Here is a 16,602-nt window from a genome sequence, read left to right as displayed (position 1 = left end):
TTGAGCTAACAGGTACAGCAGCTCTTACATTCTCACGCTCGACAGAAGCCAGTTTTGGGGAAGGGTAGGCCAGAAAGAAACGGAACCAGAAAGCATTTTCCCCAGACCATCCTTCATCCATGAACATTTTTCAAGAACAATAGCAAAACGTAGATAATTAAGAGAGCGGTAAACAAAGTGTCAAGTAATGAGGTTCTCAAATTATCACTTCTTCTGACCAGGAAAATCCATTTGCTCATTCTCTCTTCCACCTCAGCGTTTCTTTCTGCCCTATTTCTGTTCTCAGAGTGAGTTCGGAGTGAGTTAAGGCCAAGTAAGCTCTTCCAGCTGTCCCAAAGATAATGCCTAGTTTATTTTTTTTCCTCTGAAAGCCCTTCTCAGTACCTTGTAACTTCTGCAGCATTTTTGCCTGCTGCAGCTTGTGTTGGTTGCCTCTCAGCCTTTCACTGGACACCTTGGAGAAGACTCTGGCTCTGCTCTAGAATCTCATTAGGCAATTGCAGACTGTATGGGCCCCAAGGATGCTAAGAGGTGTTGATGGCCCTGAACATGCTCACCTGGGACCCCTATCCACACCCCGCCCAAGGCTCTTTTTAAGCTCAGCACTGGGTCCTCAGCTACATCAGAGGTTCACTGCTCTACAGCTTGGTCCTAGCTATGACTGTGCCTGGCTATGAACCTTGCCAAGCTGGACTCCTACTCACGAGCTGGCTTGTCCCTGGACCGGGCTCATCCCTGTGGACTGCTGGCCTGGATTTGGGGCTGCCTTGCCCTGCTTGCCTTGATCAGGTACTGTGGGATGGATCAGGCACCCTACCAGGTGGCATTTGGCTTCCAGCCCTTTGGGAGTTGCTGGCCCTTGCTGCACCCAGACACAGACAACAAGGGTCCCAGAGAGATCTCAGAAATGCCTAGGAGCACCTCTCTGTGTGAGCATTTTCTCCAGCCTTTTTCTTTTGAAAGGCTATAAACTCACATGGAAAAACTCACTCACTGATGGCTGATTTTTCTCTTCTTGCTCTTATGTCCAGGTGTCCAGATAGGAAACCTCCAGGAGTTTGGTGGTAGCTTTCATCTGCCTCTTTTCAAGTTCATTTTTCAGGTCTTCCAGCTGTGAGAGCAAGAAGAGCTTGTGTCCTTCCAGGAACCTGCAGAGTGCCTGATACCTGGGCAGAGCCTGCCAGTGCTCAGCTTCTATCCTTCCCTTTTAAGATGCAAGCGAAGGAGCAGTGAGATGGGAACTAACATTGCGAATTTGCGGAAAGGTGCTTTCCGCAGGAGGAGATCACTGGTGAAGTTGCCTCTCTACCAGATTTTCTTGTGGATACATCCGTATTTACCTTCCACCGCTGCTGTGCTGTTATCCCAAAATGATCTTTAAAAAAACATTCCCAGAGCCAGTGTATACTCCCCAGGGACTGCCAGACTGGGGAGCTGACACCTACCAGATCCTCCAGCTTTCTGCATTCTTGGAGACCTTTCTCTTCCTTCAGAAAACAGTGTCTCAATTTCTTCCTGAGTAGACCAAACCCTATTATATTTCCCTCTACTCTGACTGGGGTTAGGTCTTTCTCTTCCTGTCCCTTCTGTCTTCTGGGCAAAGCTGTAGTATGGATGCTTTGAGCCTGCAAGTCAGTTCTTTGCACCGTGTCTCCTGGGCAAGAGGTGGTGACACCCTTGGCCAGGTGTGCTGGGAGCATCAGGTTTCTTCTTTGTCAATCTTCTGGCTTCCTATCCTGAGTTCTTGAGCGCTGTCGCCTTGCTGCTTTTGTCACCCTCCTTTCTGGCCCAGCACTAGGAAAACCACCCAGCCCTTCCAGGAAAGGCCTAGAAGGGGAAAAACTTTGGGACAACAAGGAGATTGAGGAAGTCTTGAGGCTTTGCTTGAGAAGGGCATAAATAAATGGGGAGAGAAGTGTAACCAGAGCCTTGTAGGTACTGGAAAAATACATATATATACACATATGTGGGAATTTTTTGTTGGAGGCTTTTTTTACATGACAGTAATTGGGAGTTTTAGAGACTGTGACCCAGGTGAACGGTTATCAACTGAGATAACTATCAGCTGCAAATGTTTGACCAGGCTTGGAGATGTGAGTCTCACTTCCAGCAAACTCAAGTGAACTATTCCCACCAGAAACAACAACAAGGGAGCTGGTCACTCCAGGAACAGCAGAACTGGAAGCAAATACCTTGTGACTGCTTCCCAGCCAGCTGGGAACTGTGTCCTGGGGTGAGTGGGCTGGGATGGTGCTGCTGCTATATCTCCTGCTGGATGCAGGAGGTGGGTGCAAGCAAGTGAATGTGCCACCTCCACCAGAGCTAGGCTGCTTTGCTATTCGGTGGAGAGCTACCCCATACCACTGGCGGATTCTAAGGCATGACATCTTTCATCTCAAAGTAGATGTCTTTGGTTGGCAAGCAAGTCGCCCCTGAAAAGTGTCTGCTTCTCCCTGTTGAGCCTAGAAAACCAGCTTGGATGGAGACATCCGCGTTGCAGATATCTATAGGACACCATAGAAGAGAGGAGAGTGGAGCTGGGGGGCAAGTGGATGGAGATCAAAGACCTGGAGAGACCCTGTGGCCTTGGTGAAAGATTCAGGAAAACATCACTCTCCCTGCCTACGTCCAAGAAAAGCACTGTTTTTTCCTGGGACTCCGTGTTTCACATCTTGTGTTTCCTGCGGCTGCTGTGCTTTAGGGATCTGCAGACACACCACAAACATCTGCAGAGCAGATCAAGAGCTTGCCCTCGGCTCGTGCAGAGGTTTTCTGCCATCCTTCCAGCTCTGATGGCCTATCACTTCATATTCCTTCCTATATTTCCCAGTTCCCAGGTGGGCTGTGGATCTGGTTTCAGGATCTGGACACAACTTATGGGATGACACATCGGAGCACTGTCCTTTTTTGCTCCTATTTTCCCTCTCTTCTGTGATGCAGCCTCAACAGAAGCTGCTCCTGCCTTGGATGCTCCTGGGATCGGTCCTGTTCATGCTCTTGGTGGGGATGATGAGATAGGGCTTTGTCACAGGGTGCCTACGTGTATTTTTTTCTGTTATTCTGAGCTCAACTTCCTCCTACAGCCTCCTACTCTCTCTTGGTTCCCCTTCTCAGTTCTATAATTGATAACTCGTATTTATTTCAGTGCTGCCTCTTCCTCTTTTGGGTTTTCTCAGAAGAAAATAAGCAGATTTTCAGGGAATCCATTTAGGTGAGTCAGCTGACAAAGGCCAGCACCTCTGCTTCACCTAGTCATTCCAGCTTCTTCCATAGTCGGGGAATATCTAACCAGCTTGGTCATTGGAGTCTAGGATACAGTTCATCCCATCCTGGAGAGTCAAAAGGGAGAAATAAGGCATGGTGGACACTTATAATGTAATTTTCCACACCATTATAGATGAGTTTATTTCCCTTCACTGCCTACGAAAGGAGCCCCCATGACTGGAGATGCCACCTATGAGAAGGGGAAAAGGTAAGAAAAGCTGCACAGGGTGGGCACACCTCAATTTTGCTGACTCAAAGGTGAATAAATCCAGAAGAACATCTCCACAGAGAGGCAGACAGTGCAAAATAGAAATGGATTTTTATTTAAAAATAAATATCAGAAATACAGTCAGAGAAAGACCAGCTCTCCAAACCAAATCAGGCTTTGCTATTTATGGTGAAAGGCCACCTCCTTCTGCAGAACACTCAGGACCTGCCTCACAACTGACGTCAGAAGGGAACAAAACATGCTAGAAAGAGCTATAGGCTTATCACAAAGATTCAGTCCATTAAAGGTAAAATAAATAAGTCTTCCCCCATCTCCCTCGAGGTAGCACCCCACCAGCTCAAAGCGGAGAGGGATGTGGCAGCTGAACAGCAAGTTGCCGTTGCGCGTTGCCATCTGTCCTGGATGTCTTTTTGAGATCTCACTGATGGACACCTCAAGGACAGATCCTGAGGGGAGACCTGAATCCCACCCAGTCCAGAGGGGACATTGGCTGCCTTGCCACGGATGGGTCCTCTGAGGGTGGGTGTCGGGTGATTTCTTGCAGGCGCGTCCCTATCCCCATCTTGAACCAGGGCACCACTTTTTCGCTGTTGAATGAGGCTGTAGTATAAACCAAGATGGGCGACTCATCGTCTGTGCTGAAAAATGCCACACGTCCTGCTTCGTAGTCCAGGGAGACCCGTATCCTCCTGGGAAGTGTGTTGAGGTGCAGGTTGGCATGGGGGGATGTAAGAGAATAGTATGCCTCCAGTGCCCAGACCCCTTCCTTGGGGGTCAGGCTGATCTGTCCCTTCCTCTTCACTGATTCTCGGGCCACCCCCAGGGCCCAGACACCTCCCTGCCCCACCTCTACTTCCCAGAAATGCTTCCCTGAGGTGAAGCCCTCGCAACCCAGCACGCAAGGCTCAAAGTCAAATCTCTCCGGGTTGTCTGGAAGATCCTGCTGTATGAGCTGGCCCCTGGCTTCTTTCTGGTCCTCAGAGAGGTGGAGGTTGGGGTGAGCTGTGGCTGGATCCAGGGTCACATTTGCTGAAGGACAAGAGACAGAGCTGGAGTATCAGATGTAGGGCATAGCCCTGGGAGATACTCAAGATGTTTCTCCTGCTCCTAGCAGCTGGGATGGTTCCTGCTCTCCTGCCTCTACCACCTCTGGATGTTTCATGGGGGTATACGGGCAGGCCTGGGGCTGGCACCAAAGTGTCATCAGCCATGGGGTCCTCCAGCAGAGAAGCTCCAGGGAGGAAGGGGGAGAGGGCAACCCCAGGAGAAGGGGCAGAGGCATGGGAAGGGAATAGCTGGACATTCACAGGCAGGAAAGGGGAGACACAAACACGCAAGTGTGTTTCTCAGGTCTTCCCTTCTGATGGCCTCAGAGGAGCATTTGGGTTCACAGGGCCATATCTCAGCTCCTGGATGTACTAGGAACGTCACAGCATCAAACCGGAGGCACCCTCCCCATCCTTTCCCTTTCCCTCCCTGGGTGACTGCTTTGCTTTTCCAGGGAGTCTTCCACAAGCCATAAATTCAGTCTCTCCCACCCCCATCCCCTGCCAGCCATGGTTGACTTACTTGGCTCTTGCAATTTAAACATCAGGCTGTCTAAAGAGAGGAGAGAGTTCATGGTATCAGCTTTATACATCAGGCAAATTTGCTACAGTTCAGCTTTATTGTTCGGGTTGAGGAGGCAAAAGAGCTGAAGAGAGACTTGGGGAGGGAAATATCAAGGGTGTAAGATCTTGGTGGGCTGTAAAGAGCTTAGGATGACTTGCTCCGGTGCAGGTACTGACCCTGCGACAGCTACACAACTCCACGAGTCAGGCGAGGGGAACCTCCTGGCCGGGCTAAACTCGTCTCAAGCTGGTGAAGAGCCACTGCGAGCGATTTATCTCGCACGATGCAGCGTTGCTCCCCAGCGCTAGACCCAGGAGGAGCTTAACTGTTCCTCCACTTTGGAGGTGGTGGGACCAACCAACTGCACAAGCTGCTTCATTTCAGTTCGCTTTTCACACGGGACAAGCAGGGCAAGGAGCAGGAAACCTGGCTCGTCTCTGCTTCCCAACCAGTTTGCTTTGCTCTGGGGAAAACTGCCAGTGTCTTTCTCTGATTACAAGTTTCAGCTGCAACAGTTCCTAGATGGATTTTGCATTAGCAGCCGGCACATAAGAACTCCCCCCCCCCCCCCCCAGATACAAGGCAAGCGAAGCAACGTGCCCGCTCCTAAGTCTGCTCAGTACCTTGGCATTTCCTCAGTGTGTATCTAACAAGGATGTTTTTCTGAACAAATTCCTCAAGCCTTCTTTCCAGCTCAGGGGAAATCTCCACTGGAGGGTTGAACTTCATCTGCTCGCAGCTGCAGAGAGAGCAAAACCTGCGTGACATATCTGATCGCTCAGCAGTTTATCCTCATTAAGTTATCCAGGAGAAGCTATGGGAGATTGAACCATCAAGCTAAATTTACTTGGGAGCAAACATGAGCCCTCTCCCCCTGCCCTGCTCTTTTGCAGTTTGTTGCCCTCAGGCCCCTCCAAGCAGTTGCTGAATGGGTGGTTTTGAACCCAAAGTGCCACGCTGCAGTCACAGGAGGCCGAGCTGCTGACTGCCTGAATTTGGCTTGGATACTCGACTTCAGGATTCACCCACGTGGCATCCAAAGCTCTCCAAGCATCCCAGAGCGCAGGGGAAAGTGAGAAGGAGCCAAGTACCTACTCAAGAGACTTCTGATCTCCTAGAGGAGAGAGAGAGAGAGGGAGAGAAGAGACAGTTAGGGAAGAGGAATGCTAAACATTATTCTTCTTACAAAGTTTACATATTTTGATGGCAATATAACAGCAAAGAAAGACCCTGCCTGTGGCATGATGCTTGCAGCATTCAAGAACAAACCAAGGAAATCATATGCAGCCACCACAGATAGGGTTTGCCAATTAATGCTCTGGAGGGACTGGATCTGGACTCCCAGGACCCTTTGCTCTGTTCCTACTTCTCCCACCAGCCTGGATGCTCTGGGCTCTCACCTGCAGGAATTTGCTTGCTGGTTGCTGGAATTTCCCCTCCATCTCCCAGATCAGGGTGTCGAGGTGGGACACCTCCTCTGTGATCTTTGTGGTGGCTTCCTCCTGGAGTTTTGTGATGGCCTTGTTCAGGTCTGCCAGCTGGGTCAGAAGGAGGCGCTCTTGGGCCTTCAAAAACTGGTGTAAATGCTCAAATTCACAGACTATCTTTTTCCCTTCATCTTTGGTTTTCTCCTGCCAGGATCAGAGATGGAGACCAAAGGGATGAAAGAGCAACAAGAGACTTCCCCACACAGCAGAAGAAATGCCAAGGCAGCCTTTAAAAACCCCTCTCACTGCACCCAAGAGAAAACATACTTCAAGGCCATCAGTGGGGGCAGAGGTGGCACGTCCTCAGATGCCCGTGACGTCACACCCAGGGATGTGAGGGTGAATTTACACCAAACAAGACAAAACCATCTTACTGGAGATTTTGGTGATACCAGGGACTATTCAGGAAGTGCAGCCTCAAAACGAAACCAAAAGGGAGGATCCAAATTGGAGGGAGGTATACAGAGTTTAAGGGGGGGCAGATGGGAGAAGCCCATCTCTCTACACCAGGCTTGGGGACAACCTACAAGTTGTTCCCTCAGCTCTGTGCCTCCTTGCAGAGTCAGGGCAGCCCCGCTAACGAAAGCTGCAGTATTATCTCCCCAACACAGGGACTGCAGGCTCCAGCTGCCTTGAAACCCTGGCAGATAAGGCCAAGGTTGGCCAGGGCCCAGCACGAACTGCAAATCGCTTTGCGAGGGGGAAGGGAGCCAAGTCAACCGCTGCTCCAATGGCCAGCAAAGAGGGCCGGGAGATAAGACAGCAGGATGGTTTGGTTCCCCTGCTTGTTGCTCCCAACCTGCCCCTTCTTCAAGGGTTTAATTGCGTCTGCTCCTCCCCAGAGCAAGGCAAGGGTTGAGAACACCAAATATACCAGATCTGGCCTCAAAATACACCTGCAGCATGACCTCAGTGTGGGGTGGGTGGAGAAAGGCAGAGACCTTCCTCCAGGCTCCTGCGGAGGGGCACCTACCAAATATGAGCTCTTCCTTTCTCCACATTTTCTGTTTTCCAGGAATTTTTCTCTCTCCTCCTTGAATGCCTGCAGACAGGTCTGGATTTTTCCCTGAGCAAAAAGAAAAGACGTTCTTCAAAAGGATGAGAAAAATCCTTTTCCGCCAATTAAAATTACTTCTTGTATTAGCTAGAAGATGCTTTGTCTAAACCCTCCGTGGATGTTTCCGCCGTGCGTTTACAAGTGCTCTCTGAACCCAAATAAACTTTCGGCATCGACAACGCCCCGCAGCAAGCAGTCCCTCCTACGAACTATGTGCTGCGTTGCTCCCTGCGGTCTTGCAATGTGCTTGAGTGGCTCTGCCTATCCGGAACTAGAGAAACAAGGAATGGAGGAACGAAGAAGCAACATTGCCTTCAAGAGCTGATTTAATCGCATCGGAATAGATTAGGAATTCTTAGGCACTTTCACGTATTTTGAATATTTATCGTTGTCAATATTTCAGTAAGATTAAGTCAACAAGGGAGTTTAGAAAAAGGCTAAAGATTTTTTTTTTTCTTCCTTCCGGGCTATTGGCAAAGATCAATAAATTAAAGGGGGGAAAATCCACCTTGTGAAAAAAACAGATGTCCTTGTTGCGAAAATGCAAACGGGCGAGTGACACCCAAAGATCCCCATTTACGTGGCGGTGCGCAGAAAGCGGATGCGCCCGAGCTGCCGCACTTTGCCCCCGGCAAGGGCTTTTTCCCGAGGTGGAAAGGCTCCAGCCTGTACCTTGTACTCCTGGGCGGCCTCTTCGACGGGAACCACCGTGTGAAAGCGGTGAGCCTGGGAGCGGTCGCACACCACGCAGATGGGCTTTTGGTCCTCTTTGCAGAAGAGCTTCAGAACCTCCTGGTGCTCCTTGCACAAGCTCTCCCAACCCGCTGTGCCCCTGGCTGCCCGCAGGCTCAGCTGCCTGGCGATTTCGGCAATATTCGCCAGCTCCCTGCTGGGTCGGAAACTCTTCTGCCGAGCTGTCTGCCTGCACTGAGGGCAGGAGAAATTCGTCTCCAGCCCTTCCCAGCAGCAGGCGATGCAGGCGCGGCAGAAGTTGTGGCCGCAGTGGATGGAGACGGGGTCTTGGAAATACTCCAGGCAGATGGAGCAGGAGGCTTCTCTGTGCAGGTTTTCAGCAGGGCTCTGCGTCTCCATGGCTCTCGCCAACCTACCTCCGAGGGAAGAGCGGACGAGTTTCGCTTTGCGGGAGGAAGGAGAAGTCGGGGGCGTTCCACTTTCTAGCATGGACATTTTCTCGTTGCAAAGCGGGGAAATAAACCCCACCCCTTCGTGCCGCAAAACCGTGAGCGTGGCTTGGAGAACAGCAAGAACGGGGCAAGCGTGTGAGATAATTCCTCCTAGCAGGCAGCCAGCCTCGCAACGTTTTCAGTTTGGTGGCTTTGAGACAGATGCAGTCTGGCAAATAGGATGCTGGAGGGCAGGGCTGCTGTGCAGAGGGACCATAACAGGCTGGAGAAATGCGTGGGCAGAAACCTCATGAAATCCCAAGACAGCAAATGCAAACACCGGCCGCTGGAAGCGGGATAACCTCCTGCAACAGGACGGCAGGGTGGCAGAAAAGGACTTTGGGGTCTTGGAGGCCAGCAGTTGTCCGTGAGTCAGCAGCAGGCCCTTGCACTGAAGATACTAACTGCTTATGGGGCTGCTTTAGCTGCAGTGCAGGGACAGGGGAGGGATATTTTCACCCTCTGTCAGCACTTTAGGGGCCTCATGCAGACACCAGCTCCAGTTTGGGGTTCTCCAGTACAACACAGACTGGGACAGGGTGCAGCGAACCCAGGAGATGCCTCCAAGCTGGTGGGGGCTGGAGCTCAGGGTGGATGGGAAGAGCCTGAGGGTGCAGGTTTTGCCCAGCCTGGAGAGAAGAGGGATCAAATTGCTGTCTGCAACCTCATGGGATTATAAAGCTGGAGCCACACGTCAAAGCTCTCCACCCTCTCCATGCCACTCATGATGGCCTGTTAGTTGTGTAATTGCCCCTTTCATCTGCATCTAGGCCATGGGTAGAGGGGTGGGTGAAGGTCCTTGTTGAGGCTCGTCAGGGCAATTAAAGCCTATTAGTGCCCTCAGGGCCCTGATAGTGAGGCCCACTCCGGGAATCAGGACCCACAGAGCCGTTTCCAGCCCCTATGTTTCTCGCGCCCTGTATTTGTCCTGCTGTTTGTTGTTTTTGATGGTGCAGAAAACGGCGGTTCACTAAGTGTTGGAGATCATCTTCCTGTACAAGGGGGTTTGGAGAGGAATGAGGATGCTTTTCCCTTTGCCCAGTTATTTTCAAAGAAAACCCACCAAAGAAAAGGCAAACAAACACGGCAGCTGTACATTCGCTTTTAATTCACCACCAGGGTAAATTTGAAGGCATCTAGGAAGAGTCATTTAATGATGAAAAGAGCAAAATGTGCTTTAAGGGCTGGAAACAGTCCCATTTTCCATGAAAAGGGAAAAAGCTGAACATGGCTATCTAATTTGAGGCTTAGGCTGGGGAGAAGGGGTTGCCCTTGGGATGGGGCAGGTGCCTGCAGCTATATTTTGCATTAAACACAGAAGCAGTCATCGAGGCCGGGATCCGCCCCAGGGCTCCCCTGTCCGTCGGCTCCTTTGCTAGACTGGGGCTGGTGGGTGATCTCCCTGGCCCCACCGATCTCCCTCTGCGCTTGGGGGCTGTGTTCAGCAAGAAGAAAGCTGGCTCCTTCTCCAACCATTGGCAGGGAGGGATGGTTCTCAGGCTACCCCAGGACTTTATTTTTTTTTATTCTTCTGTGCTTCAGGGAAAAAGTTTGGGGGGTGAGAGACCTTACATGCCATGAACCAGGGGTAGATTTTTCTGCTCTTCAAACGAAGTCCATGGGAAAGCAAAGATCTGAGCCTTTCTAACAGCACCAAAAAACACCACCGTCCCTTTCTGGCAGTCCAGGGGTATCCGTGTTCACTGGGGGACCCTGCTTAGGGTCAAGGGGGTGGCAAAGGGAGAGGTCAGAGCCTGGCACCGGCCTCCGGTGTGCCACAGTGCCCATATGCCGCTTTCGGGTTTCAAGGAAACCCAAAAGCTTCTTCACTGACTCCCTGGCCACCCTGATCGCCCACGCTCCCCATGCCTCCACGTCCACCACCCGGCAGGTGGACGCAGCCTTGGAGCGGAGCACACGAGGCGGATGTCGAACCTCTGAAGGCCAGAGGGTAGAACTTGCAGTCTTCCCAGCGCGTCGTCTTGCAGCCCTCCAACGGGAACAGGTTGGGATTGGCCATGCTCGGGTCCAGCATCACTTGCACTAGAAGCCAGATCACATTGATTGCGTTGATATCCAGAACCAGGGCTCTTTCTCTCCCTTCCCACCCAGGCGGGACTCTCCCATCCCTCTGGGTTGGCCTCAGGGCATTGCCTCTTGGTGGGGCCAGGAAGGGAAAAGGAGGAAAGGAGCCAAATGGGGAAACTGAGGTTAATCTTCTGTGGCAATGGGGCTTGTTTTACTACACCTTTGGATTTGGTGCACTGGAGGGCAGGTGTTTGGTTCACTTGCTAAACGCAGTTTGTGCTCCAGTAGGTCTAGAGGGAAGACAAAGAGAAAAGTGTGAGAGGCAGAAAGAGCAGTTGGGCTGATCCTGGATTTCTGCAAAAATCCAGAGCGCCAGAAACAAACCGAGTAGAGAAACTTCAGGACAGAGAGAAGAAATTTGGAACTGCACATACAAAATTCACCCATGCACTGAAGGGCTGATACGAAGAAGATGAACACAGTGATGGTTTGGAGCACGTCTGCGATGAGAGGAGCACAAGACAGCAGCAAAACATTGTCCCCATGTTTTTAATCTGAAATACGTGGGACTAATGTAAAAGGTAACGACAGCAGCAGGTGAAAACCAGCCGACTGATTAGCATTTGCTGCTCATCTGCAGTCTAATGACTTTGTCTTGAAAAATGCCCCCGTTCAACAGCTAGGATGTGTATCTTTGGTCTTAGCCCACCTTTCTCCGCCACAAAACTTGATGGGGTTTTCCCTTCTGGACCTGCGCACAGTACCTTGGAATTCCTCCATAAGCTTCTTGATGGCTGAGGTGTTCTTTGAGAGATCACAGAATTTCTTTACTAGCTCAGGGGAAAATTCTCGTGGCTGCTCGATCTTCTCCCTCTCACATCTGGAGGGAAAGAGATGATTTTATCAGCATCTGAGAGGAACAACTGGTAGAGGCAGATGACAGACCTCCACCACAGAGCACATTAGAGAGTACAAATCTCACACAACACGATCACAGATCACCCCAAGAGATGTTCATTGATTTGCTTCAGCTCCAGCCTTGTGAAAGGACAGGATATGTCAGGGCCCTGAGGCACTAATAGGCATTAATGGCCCTGAGCAGCCTCACCTAGGACTCACACCCTGCCCATGGTCCTAGGCTCTACTTATGCTCAGCCCTGGGCTCTTACTCCCTTCCCACCTCTGTTGGAGGAGGACTGCTCTGTAGCCTAGTCCCAGCTGCGTCTGGCTATGGACTCTGCTGATCTGGACCCTGGCCCTGGGCTCAGGGCAGCCCTGCTCACCTTGCTCAGGTACCATGGGGTAGGTCCTGGTGGGGGAGACCCCTGCCTTGCTAGCTGGGTGGATTCCTTCATCCTAGTTCAACCCGTACAGGTCGCTAGGCCACCAGTTGCCCGTATTTCTGAACATTGGTGGCCTTAACGGTTTATCATTAATTGGCTAGAGATGAAGAGTTTTCCTGCCAAACCCTGGTGTCCTCAGTGAAGTCCCAAGTCCCAGGGCTATGTTACAAGGAACCATTCCTCTCAGAAGGGCTGTCCTGCCCTCACACACTTCCTCCTAGTATCCTGCCAAGAAGCTGCTCTAATACGGTGAAATCTTGACAGAAGAAGGGCCACATACCTGCTCAAGGTGTTTCTGATGTCCTAGATGGGAGAGAAAAAGAGACTTAGTGTTCTGGTATATCTTTCCTTGGAGTATTAGGAGTCATACCATAATGAAGTCCCACTTTTAGTGCATTGAGTTGTAAAAGAAAGGGCTGAGGAACAAACTGGCGCTCAGCCAGTGCCATACCAGCTCACGGGGGATTCTCCAAGGGCCTGGGACCTCACCTGCAGGAGCTCACATGCTGGCTGCTGGCATTTCATCTCCATCTCTTCAATCAGCGTGCTGAGGCCTGCAATCTTCTCTAAAAGCCCACTGAGAACTTCTTTCTCTGATTTCAGTATCTCCTTATCTAGCTGCTCCAGATGGGCCAGCAAAAGCAGTTCTTGCTTCTCCAGAAACTTGTGCAGCTGCTTAAACTCAGTGATAATCTTCTGTCTCTCAGCTTCTCTCTTCTTCTGCATGGGACAAGCCAAAACAAACTAAAAACAGGGAAAGCAGAGAGCAGGACAAGAACCTCAAGAGACGGTGGTTGCTCATTTGACGGTGAGTTCCACCAAAAACATGCGCTCAGGGAAAGGTACAGATGCATTCCCCTTCCCTGCATCCCTTGAGCATTGCCCACCCATGGGAGGGAGGAAGCGGAGATATTCTTCCTCTTCTCCCCATCCTCTGCCAGGGAAAACTGATTGAGCACCTACAATGTAGGCCTGGACTCTGCGTTCTCCAGCCATCCTAGAAGCTTGAAGTATCTCTTGCTCTTCTTTCAGAGCCCGAAGTCGTATCTGAATTTGTTCCTGAGATGAAAGAAATAAGTTTTGTTGTTGTTTGACATCTGTGCCTGGCATCAGAGGTGTGACCTCTGCTACTGTGTCCTGGGCCACAGCTGGCTCGAAACTCATTCTGGGTCTTTCCAACTTCTTTATTTAGCAGGAAATGGAAAGAGGGTTTGTCTCAGCTGCCCGCAGGGCCAGTGCTGTTGGAAAGTACCTTGTGAAGGGCCAAGTTAGGAAAGGAAAAGGGCAATGCAAGCTCATTCCAGGTTGCAAGCAAACGAGCTGAGTTTTCACATCTCACACCAGCTGGTCTGCAGCAGCAGGAGGCAAGAGATTGCTCTGACAACTGCACCTGCTGCTGACATAAAGTTTTGGTCTTTGGAGAATGGTATTTTGGTGTGAGTAGAGCCATCTGGCTGGGAGAAAAGCACCTTTGAAAAGCATTTTTCCCATCAGATTTTTTTCTCTTGCAGAAATTAGCTCAGAAGTTAGTAATTGATTTAAAAGCTTTAGAATTAAAAGAAAGGATGCAAAGAAGCAGCTGAGGGGAAAGTTTGAAAAAAGTCACTTTCTTTAGAAATTCAATCCTGGTTGCCGATCTCACAGGTCTGGGCATAACTTGTCACGTTCAGCTGAAAGAAATAATGGGGATCTCTTGCCTCCTTCACAACGCTGCTTTTGAGAAGAGTTTTGCGATACCTGTAGCTGTTGTAATGCTATTAACCTCCCACTTTAAACAAGGTTGGAGGGATTTCTGGGAACTGTGGGGTAGGGAGAGGGCTGAGGAGCTCTTAGCTTTCTTACTTCCTACTTATCTTCAGCAGATCTGATCTCGATAGGGGACCCACATCCCGGTGGAAAGAGCTGTTTACGATTGCTGAATAAGCAAACCTGCGTGAGTCTCAGAAAACCCCTGGAGTTGCAAACAACGAGGTTGAAAGGTTATTTGGGAGTCACGCTGGTGAGGAAGCATACGCATCTGCTCTGTTTTTACTTTTCCTGTGTCTCTGCTCTTGGCTTTGGTCAGAGAGGGAACACTGGGAGAGATGGTCCCTTCGTCCCCGAAGGCAGGTGCTCGTACGGCCACCTCTGCCTGTGAACAGCTGATGCCACCGCAGCATTTGGTGTCGGGTGACAGGGATGGGTGAGCCCACAGGTGGTTTATCGCACAGTCCAGAGGACCATGCAGGTATCGGTGGCCACCAAGAGCAGCAACACAGGGAATGACTGGCTCTTTGCACGCCGACGCACCCATAAAGCCCTCACCTTGTACTCCTGGGCAGCCTCATCCACGGGAACCACAGAATGGCTACGGTGAACCTTGGACCTGTCGCACACCACACAGATAAGCATTTGCTCCTCTTCGCAGAAGAGCTTCAGGACCTCTTGGTGCTTCTTGCACAAGTTTCCCCCTCTGACCGTCTGCAGGCTCAGGTGCTTGGTCACTTCTATGATACTGGCCAGCTCTCGGTTGGGCCGGAGGCTTTTCTTGGGCACTGTCTTCCTGCACTGGGGGCAGGAGAAGTTTGCCGTCAGACCCTCCCAGCATCGCGTGATGCAGACGCGGCAAAAGCTGTGCCCGCAGTGGATGGACACAGGGTCCTGGAAAACTTCCAGGCAGATGGAGCAGGAGGCTTCATCTCGGAGGCTTTCTGCAGAGATCTTAGCTGCCATGGCTCCCAAGGAGGGTAACCCGTTTGTTTCACTTTGAGGGAGTCTGAAAAGTGGAGAGAGATTTCGCCTTCTGACTCTAAGCCATTGACCAAGTTGAGATCCAGCCCCTTTCTCCAAGGGCTTTAGGCAGTAGAATTACATATGCTGCTTACCTGGTGCTGGAAAGTAGTAGTTAGTTGTTAGAGACAACTGGGGAGGAAGAGAAGTGGAGATGCCCATCCCATTTTTACCCTGCCCCTCAAATATATTTTTGCTTTTCCCAAAGGCACTTGGATCTGCAGTCTCCAGAAACCATTCCTACAAGCCAGTAGAGAGCCCTGTGGATTTGGCAACATGCATTAGCAGCTAGAGCAGGAGTTTCGCATCCACCAACAGGCACTTGAGAGAGGTTGAGCCTTCCCAGCTGTCTTCTGGACACCAAAGAAGTTTCTCTGCCTCTCCTGACCCCTGTAATACCAGCTTTGTGCCTGCGGTGAGGTGGGACATGAGGCCAACACCCTTTAGAGACTGTGCTATGGATCAAAGACACTTGTATGTCCCTGGAGACTGGTGGTGCCTTCAAGAACTAGCAAAGTCCTAGCAGCTTCCCTGGTCTGCAGCCACATTGCTGATAGTCCAGACTGATGCTTTTCCTCTTTGCTCTTTAAACGCCTTTGCATATTAAAATTATTGTCCCTTCTCCCCAGTTTCATTCATTTGCCCTAATCCTTCAACTCTTTTCCAGTCCAGCTGGTTTTCAGGCTTGTAACCGCAGAAGAGTCATTGCTACTCTGAGCCCTCTCCTCCCATCATATCTGCATCAAGTCTGTGATGAAACGAGAAAGGCCTCGTTATTGCTGTCACTTTTATGAGCTTTCCAAAAAGGGACAGGTCAAGAGAGGGCAGCAAAGCCACACGAATTTGCCAGGCTGACGGTGGGTCTGGCCACTGTTTTTCTAGCATCTGTCCAACAGGAAAGAAAATAGCCCTTTAAAAATATAAAGATGCTTTAATACAGTCATTTTCATACTGTAAAATAGATATAAAAGTGCTTAATAAGCTCCCCACCCCAAAAGCATGACCAAAATTTCCAGAAAGGCAGAGTTTCTCCCACCCCACAACTCTGAGAATTGCAGCTGAAATTCATGGGGTTCAATGCTAGAGCCTTAAAACGTCAAAATTGTTGTCAATTCTGTGAATTTTTGGCTTGTGGACGGCCTCAGTGGAAAAAACAGGTATTGCTCTTTGCTGCAGATGAGCGATGCACTTCACTCGTAAGAGAGAAGCGGCAAAATATTTTATTGATATAAGGCAGTGGTTTGACAAAGTTCAGTGGAAAGACAGACAGCGGTTTAACAGGATTCGATGGCGAATTTACTGCATCGAGGACAGGGTCAGACAGGCTCATCGAGGAGACCCTCCCGTTGAGTTGAGAGGTTCAGAGTGGACCCCTTGCTTTCCCGGCTCCTTCTCAAAGGAGTCTGGGTGCAGCTGGATCCAGTCTTAGTCCCAGACTTGGTCAACAGTTTATAGCTAAAGGATTATGAGCACAAGCAATCCCAAATGCAGCTTGGCAAAGTTTGCAAAGTTTCAGCATGCTGTTAGCCTCTTACCAAGGATCTGCCGCGGGTGAGGGATCTCTTGACCTCGAGGAGCAGCCTTGAGAGGTGTCCCTTGCTCAAGGGGAGATGCTGGCACGCAGCCCACT

General features: G+C 50.5%; 1 protein-coding gene across 1 annotated transcript; it reads right to left on the bottom strand.

Moving 5' to 3' along the window:
* Nucleotides 1-3,564: 3,564 nt before the first annotated feature.
* On the bottom strand, nucleotides 3,565-16,601 carry LOC134152835 (uncharacterized). The gene is made up of 14 exons (XM_062598525.1): nucleotides 14,508-16,601; nucleotides 13,167-13,262; nucleotides 12,693-12,923; nucleotides 12,484-12,506; nucleotides 11,625-11,740; nucleotides 11,081-11,150; nucleotides 10,691-10,875; nucleotides 8,321-8,970; nucleotides 7,565-7,657; nucleotides 6,505-6,735; nucleotides 6,196-6,218; nucleotides 5,728-5,843; nucleotides 5,063-5,092; nucleotides 3,565-4,522 (listed from the first exon to the last, which is right to left on the bottom strand). The coding sequence occupies exons 1-14, from the start codon at nucleotides 14,913-14,915 to the stop codon at nucleotides 3,927-3,929; spliced, it is 2,868 nt and encodes a 955-aa protein (XP_062454509.1). The 5' UTR covers nucleotides 14,916-16,601; the 3' UTR covers nucleotides 3,565-3,926.
* Between the last annotated feature and the right edge of the window lies 1 nt (nucleotide 16,602).

This window comes from Rhea pennata, chromosome 34 (genome assembly GCF_028389875.1).
Source record: "Rhea pennata isolate bPtePen1 chromosome 34, bPtePen1.pri, whole genome shotgun sequence".
NCBI lineage: Eukaryota > Metazoa > Chordata > Aves > Rheiformes > Rheidae > Rhea > Rhea pennata.
The sequence above is the reverse complement of the archived record's forward strand: the minus strand, read 5'-3'. Positions and strand labels throughout refer to the sequence as shown.

Bases quoted from the DNA above. Each gene is read 5' to 3' on its own strand.
- LOC134152835 (XM_062598525.1), bottom strand. From the start codon at position 14,915: ATGGCAGCTAAGATCTCTGCAGAAAGCCTCCGAGATGAAGCCTCCTGC. The intron at 7,658-8,320 runs GTACAGGCTGGA...CTTTTTGCTCAG, and splicing joins AGGCCGCCCAGGAGTACAAG to GGAAAAATCCAGACCTGTCT. The intron at 5,093-5,727 runs GTACTGAGCAGA...TCCTCTCTTTAG, and splicing joins CACACTGAGGAAATGCCAAG to ACAGCCTGATGTTTAAATTG.